This window comes from Strongylocentrotus purpuratus, unplaced genomic scaffold (assembly GCF_000002235.5).
Source record: "Strongylocentrotus purpuratus isolate Spur 01 unplaced genomic scaffold, Spur_5.0 spur5_scaffold_1, whole genome shotgun sequence".
NCBI lineage: Eukaryota > Metazoa > Echinodermata > Echinoidea > Camarodonta > Strongylocentrotidae > Strongylocentrotus > Strongylocentrotus purpuratus.
Window position 1 is genome coordinate 41,193,475 of NW_022145594.1, and position 6,013 is coordinate 41,199,487.

General features: G+C 36.4%; 1 protein-coding gene across 1 annotated transcript; it reads left to right on the plus strand.

Moving 5' to 3' along the window:
* The first annotated feature begins 771 nt into the window (after positions 1-771).
* LOC115921373 lies at positions 772-5,712 on the plus strand. The gene is made up of 7 exons (XM_030978798.1): positions 772-910; positions 1,322-1,612; positions 1,917-2,149; positions 2,734-2,865; positions 3,666-3,801; positions 4,653-4,869; positions 5,353-5,712. The coding sequence occupies exons 1-7, from the start codon at positions 772-774 to the stop codon at positions 5,642-5,644; spliced, it is 1,440 nt and encodes a 479-aa protein (XP_030834658.1). The 3' UTR covers positions 5,645-5,712.
* Positions 5,713-6,013: the final 301 nt, after the last annotated feature.

The following is a 6,013-nucleotide window of genomic DNA, read 5'->3' on the forward strand; positions in this document are numbered from 1 at the left end:
GATTTTTAATTAATGTTTATTAGGTAAAACCGTATTTATTAAGATACAAATAAATGATGTTCATTTCCATGTCCGAGTTTAACGCTCCGAATTGGTTAAAGTCAAACTCAACGGAGCTCCACCGCCGCCAGACACGCTCCTGATGCGTCCCCAGCTAGTCAATTCCAGCTCTTGTTAGATTCTATTAATTCTAGAAGAAAATAGATTAAGAAGAAAAAAGACTAACATGTGACGATAATTGTTTAGCTTCCTTACAGAGATTTGTAATTAAAATTTGAAAAATTTAAATTCTCGATAGAACAATATTCATTCGGTTTGCTGGTATTTTCACCGACACTTGTAATATTATTTAAATGTTTAAAAATAAATCTTACTTTTAATACTCAGGTCACAAATCAAACCACTACAAGCCTCACTCTGCAATCTTTTCCTGTTAGCAACTTGAGCTACTGTTTCAAGAAGGCGCACCGAGTACAACCCGGAGGAAAAGAATTGTCTTTGATTGGCGTCTCCTTTTCCCAACCCGTTGAAACTAAAAATGAAACCCTCGAGATCCTCAAAATCAGCGCGGGAAGAGGAAACGTATATCATGTGCTTCATGAAGTTGCTGAAAACTGCCCAGCGTTGACCAAGCTAGACTTAGCTTTCGACGTAGAGGATTATTCAAATGAGGTGGCACACATGCGCTCGTCAACATGGTCAATTTGCCACAGTCTACGCGTTCTAGAACTTACTTTTGGGCAGCTTACTCTGAAGGACCTTGTATCTGTTATGGATGTGGTCTCTGCCTCGTATCCAAATATCCAACATCTTACTATCAATGTGAAATATCAATACCAGTCTGACGAGGAGAGCATCAACAGTAGTGATAGCTTGCAGCTACATCACCTGGAAGATCTTAAATTTTCTAGTACGGGAATGGATCCGAAAGCAGAAAAAGACCTCAAATTGACAATGCATGAATTATGCCCCCAACTGGCACCTGCAACAACCCAGGATGGCGTTTACTTCTTTCGGCGGATGTACGGAGTGTCAGGTATTATATTTACTATACAGTTTTGGGGACTCGATATTTCACTCAATCTTTGAGGGAAACATCTAATAACTTATAGCGTTGTCCATGCACTCCTGTCCTTTTAGGGGAACTCATATGAATGGAAACTTGATATCTAAACTTTGGTTAGATAACGTTCTCACTCCTAACAATTTTACCATTTACCAGACAAAACAACCGTTTGAAAAGGACATTTCTTTCTAATTTGTCATTTTTTAAAGTGGAGAAGGGACTACTTTAAACATATTATTCTGTATAAACTTTCAGACTACTTGGATCATCTTGGTGGGGAGTTATCTATCCCTGCTCACAATGTAAAGCTTTCCATTCCTCCGGGAGCGTTGGAAGACAGTGAGAAGATCAGCATCGAGGTTTTCACTGACCTACCAAATGGCATAAATCTTCAAGACAACGAAGTTGCAGCGAGCTTCGGGTTTAGATGTTTTCCATCGGGATCAAGTTTCAAGAAGCCTCTTACCCTATCAATACCTCACTGTGCGGTTATTAACGATAATGAATCTGTGGGAATGGTTCTACACTTTGGAAGTAATGATGAAGGTACAATATCTTTTATATGTTTTTTATAATTATTGGTAGTTGTTGTGTTTCCTTCTAATTCTATTCAAGTAAAATAATATCAATTTCTCTGAGAACACTACGTATATGTATTCCTTCTCTTCAAAGCAATAAACGGATGGGGCGCAGCAACACTTTATAATGAAAAAGAATAAAATGAAAGCAAGCTTTTAATGAGAGAAGAAAGACAAGTTATCCCACTTCATCCTTGTAATCATGATTGTAATTTTTCCAGAGTGTGAGTGTTCTTAACAATGTATGCTTTGATATGTTTCTCACACTACAGGAGAGATCAGGCGTATTCCTTTGGATAGCAATAGTTATGTGATACATGCTGACAGAATCGAGCTTCAACTTGATCATTTTTCCTGGGGAATACTAACAATGGTCTATAACTGGCTGTTCCCTGCTACAAAGCGAATGTTATGCACACCTTTCATACCCGAGACCCTTCCGGTGAATCAGGACTGTCCAACTCTGCGTGTGCGTTTCTACGATCAACTTCCTGGTCTTCCTGAGGTAAACTGTCATTTATGTTCGTCGCCACAGTACCAGGAGGTGTAAAAAAAATCGTTATATCTGTGCGCTGTGAAAGAAACGATTTTTACTTGTTTATGCTTATAATTTATTTGTAATGTTTTGTTGGAAACATGAATAAATTTGAAATCTTGATCTTGAAATTCATTAACAATAGCATAATCATTACCATGATGATTATTGTCATCGCCGCTCTCTATTATTGTTATTCATACATAGAACGTTACTGGTCATGTCTTATCATTTCAAGTATTAAGTGCGACGCATTATTTTCATCACTAAATTTTATTTCATAACCAAAACTCCCAAAGAATTGTCCTGGAAATGAATCATAATTGGAACTGAGGAAACCAAATATCGATGATCTCTGCGACACTGCAATTTTATGATGTACATGTACATGTATTGAATGAAGACAGTACACAAAAGACACATTTATTTCAAACTTAAGTCTTATGTCTGATTTCGATTATTAAAAGAAATTCCTGATATTCCTCATGAAATAAAAGCTTTCCCGGAAATCGCAACATATATCCCTATTTGAATTTGATTTTTACTACGAAAAGAAAATCCTTGCAGAAGAAGAATCGTTGAAGTACAAGAAGATTTATCCGGAGGAAGAGCTGATCGTGAAGGAGCGTTCTATTGACATGTCTATTAGCTGCCAGTCAGATGAATCACCAAGTACACAGACCAAGGTAACCTACCAATTAACGATAAGGTAGAACTTTACATTAGTTTAACAATATTTTACATTCTTTTAAGTGTACATATTTTTAGTTTGGACCTATTCATTGGCTTTCCACATAATTTAGATTAGTGATAGAAAAAAGTGAAGATTCAAATCAATAGAATGAAACACACTTTCAAGATTTATATCTATTAGATATCAATAAAACATTACAGCCTATGCTTTTGAGTAACATCATGGTTTGATGTACGTCAATGTGTTTCCCTAAGCACTATACGCATCCATACATTTTTGGCTAGTAATACATATCATATGAATACGTATTTCAAGTAGGTTTGGGGGCTTTCAGTGGAATCTCTCTACAACAGTACAAATTACTCTCTACAAAACAATGACAACAGCGACACAGACTCAAAAATATTGGCATTTATGCGTGACCTCTTCTTCATCATTCAAAACACGGGCCATCCCCATTTCTCTTTCGATTTGGCAATATATTTAGGTGTATCATTAGAAGTGAGGCATCATTGTTGAGGATAAAAACAAACAGTTCAATGATACTAACGCCAAGTATGATAACAGGACAGATTGTAAAACTCTCAAAAATGAATTGCATACCTCTTTTTAAGTGTATATAATTTATTTATATATTTATATATATATTTATATATATATATATATATATATATATATATATATATATATATGTTTGTATGTATGTAGTCCGGGACTTGGGTAAATATGATAGGTCTGTGGTATATTCGATATTACTGTTATAACGCATTTCACATTTATTTACAATGGCAGGTTATTACTGCCAAAGAGCTGATGCAGCATGCGAAGCTTTCAGTGTGTATGACCCTTCTCCAGCGAAGTTCATTGGTTACTTTGATTATTACACAGGAACGTGAAATAACAATGACATTCTCGACAGACATCAAAGGTGATTCCCAGTTAATAAAAATATACGTTGTTTGAAAGGGTGTATTGATGTAACCTTTTCATTGCCGAACTTAGTATCTAGTGATGTCTAGTGATGTTAGGATATTGTTCCTAAAGTTTTACTATACAAATCGTACACAGCAGTGAGGGCATTAGTAAAATTACCCACATAAGCTACCTTTGAAACAGTCTAACACGCCCGAGGCGGTAGCCGAGGGTGGTTGGACTGTTTTGAAGGTACCGAGTGTGGGTAATTTTACTTATGCCCGAACAAAATGCTGTGTATTATTTGTTATATAAGATTATGTTCTATTTGTTATATGAAATGATGTTTCATAACATGATTTTACTAATGACCGGTCATTATCCAGATTACGCGTTAGGCAAAATAAATGCCTGGTCATGTGTACGCTTTCAACCAATCATTTGATTAGGATCCACGTTATCATCTTATAAAATATATTACTACCGGGATTCATGTGATATTTTTTTTGGTGTTGTTTCGGGGAATCGGCTATGGAAGAGGAATGGTTCGTCTATCTGGTCCTCATTTTCCCAAATAAATAGTTGCTAGTTCCACCATACTTCTGACGTGATATTTGCTCTGGTAGGTACAGCTAATTATATTAAAATGGTTGAAATTATATACTTTGCAACAGTTTAGGGCTAAGCATGTCAAGACCAAACGAATTAGTATGTCTCTTGTTCTTTCTTCGCAACAAAGAAAAGGGGAATAGGGAGATTTAGGATGTTATCTTCTTATTCATAAACTAAATATGTAAGTAGGAAGATATTATTTTTCTTTGCAAATGGGAAAACGATATGTTAGTCATTTTCCCTATTCGATTTCAGAGGCATCTCCTTTGCTTGGAGAGGTTGAACAGATTATTACACCACTGCAATCCCTGTCACTTAGAGAGGTTCCTCCCATATGTCCTCTACCAGGATATAGACATGAAGAATCACCTGGGGCATTGGTCCCATATGTCCCAACTCCAGAAACAGTACAACGTTCAATAGCACAGCAAGAAGAGCTACCGTACCAACATAGACTAGTCGATCTCAACAGGTTAGTAAGCACTTTGATATTGTTTTTGTTCATGTGTAATATGTAATAATAAAGAAATAGGGTCATTTGATAGAGTAATTTATGCCGATGATATGATCCTTTGCAACTGGGAATTAAAGAGATCCAATAATTTGTTCTTTCACACGTTCACAAATAAGGTACACTTGTTCAAAATACAATCAACTGCAGTACTCTGTGTGCTTGTGTGTGTGTTTGTGTGTGTGGAGGTGTCGTGATATAGTAGTCCAATCACTGGAGTGTCAAATGAAGGGTTGAAAGTTGATATCCCAGTACGGCACTAACGTCCTTTGGCGTAACATTCATCAACACTCTCTACCCAGGTGTAATTTGGTACTTGGCGATGGATGGGATAATAATAATGCATGTCCCTCGAAAAAGGGAAATATCTGGACTGACTTAGATACACTGGGTATACAATTTGAAACAAATATTTACTTTCCTTAATCATTCTTATGTTTGAAGAGACCCTGATTGCCTGACAGACAACCAGCTTGTGGACATATCAAGTAAGCTTCCATTAGACAAGTTCAATCCTATAGCCATCAAATTAGGATCCACCATGACGGAAACAGAAAACATCCGATCAACAAGCAACAAAGCAGAGGAAATGTACTTCACTGTGTTAACCCGATGGAAAGAGAGAACGAGAGCGCCAAGGCGACAACTCATAGATGTTCTCAGGAGTGTAAAGCTTTTGGGAATAGTCCAGTCTATGGGTCTTGAGCATGACTCTTCCCAAGAAGATAGTGACTAAACATAGAAATATGTTTTCTTTAAATGAACTAGTTCGGAGATGGCACTTGTACACATGATGCCACTATACCTAAAAATATTGCAATACACGGAGAATTCCCACTTTTGCATTTACAATAATCACTACCCAAGTGATATAGGTGCCCTCTTGAAAAATATACTTTCCCCTGAGTGTGTATCATGCATTGAACTTTCTGTAGATAAAGTAATCATGATTAAAAAAATTTCTGTACATAAATTAATCATGATTACGAAACTTTCATGAACACGTTTCTAGCATTCGTCTCGATGAAATTAAATTGATTTGTACAAATGACCTTTATTTGACCATGTGCAGACATTATTCCGAAGTGGCTTTTTTTTGCATGTA

What these genes read in the sequence shown, in the direction of transcription:
- LOC115921373 (XM_030978798.1), top strand. Translation starts at nt 772, where the DNA reads ATGGATGTGGTCTCTGCCTCGTATCCAAATATCCAACATCTTACTATC. An exon ending in CTTTGGAAGTAATGATGAAG is followed by an intron (nt 1,613 to 1,916) that starts GTACAATATCTT and finishes CTCACACTACAG; the next exon opens with GAGAGATCAGGCGTATTCCT. An exon ending in ATTCTCGACAGACATCAAAG is followed by an intron (nt 3,802 to 4,652) that starts GTGATTCCCAGT and finishes ATTCGATTTCAG; the next exon opens with AGGCATCTCCTTTGCTTGGA.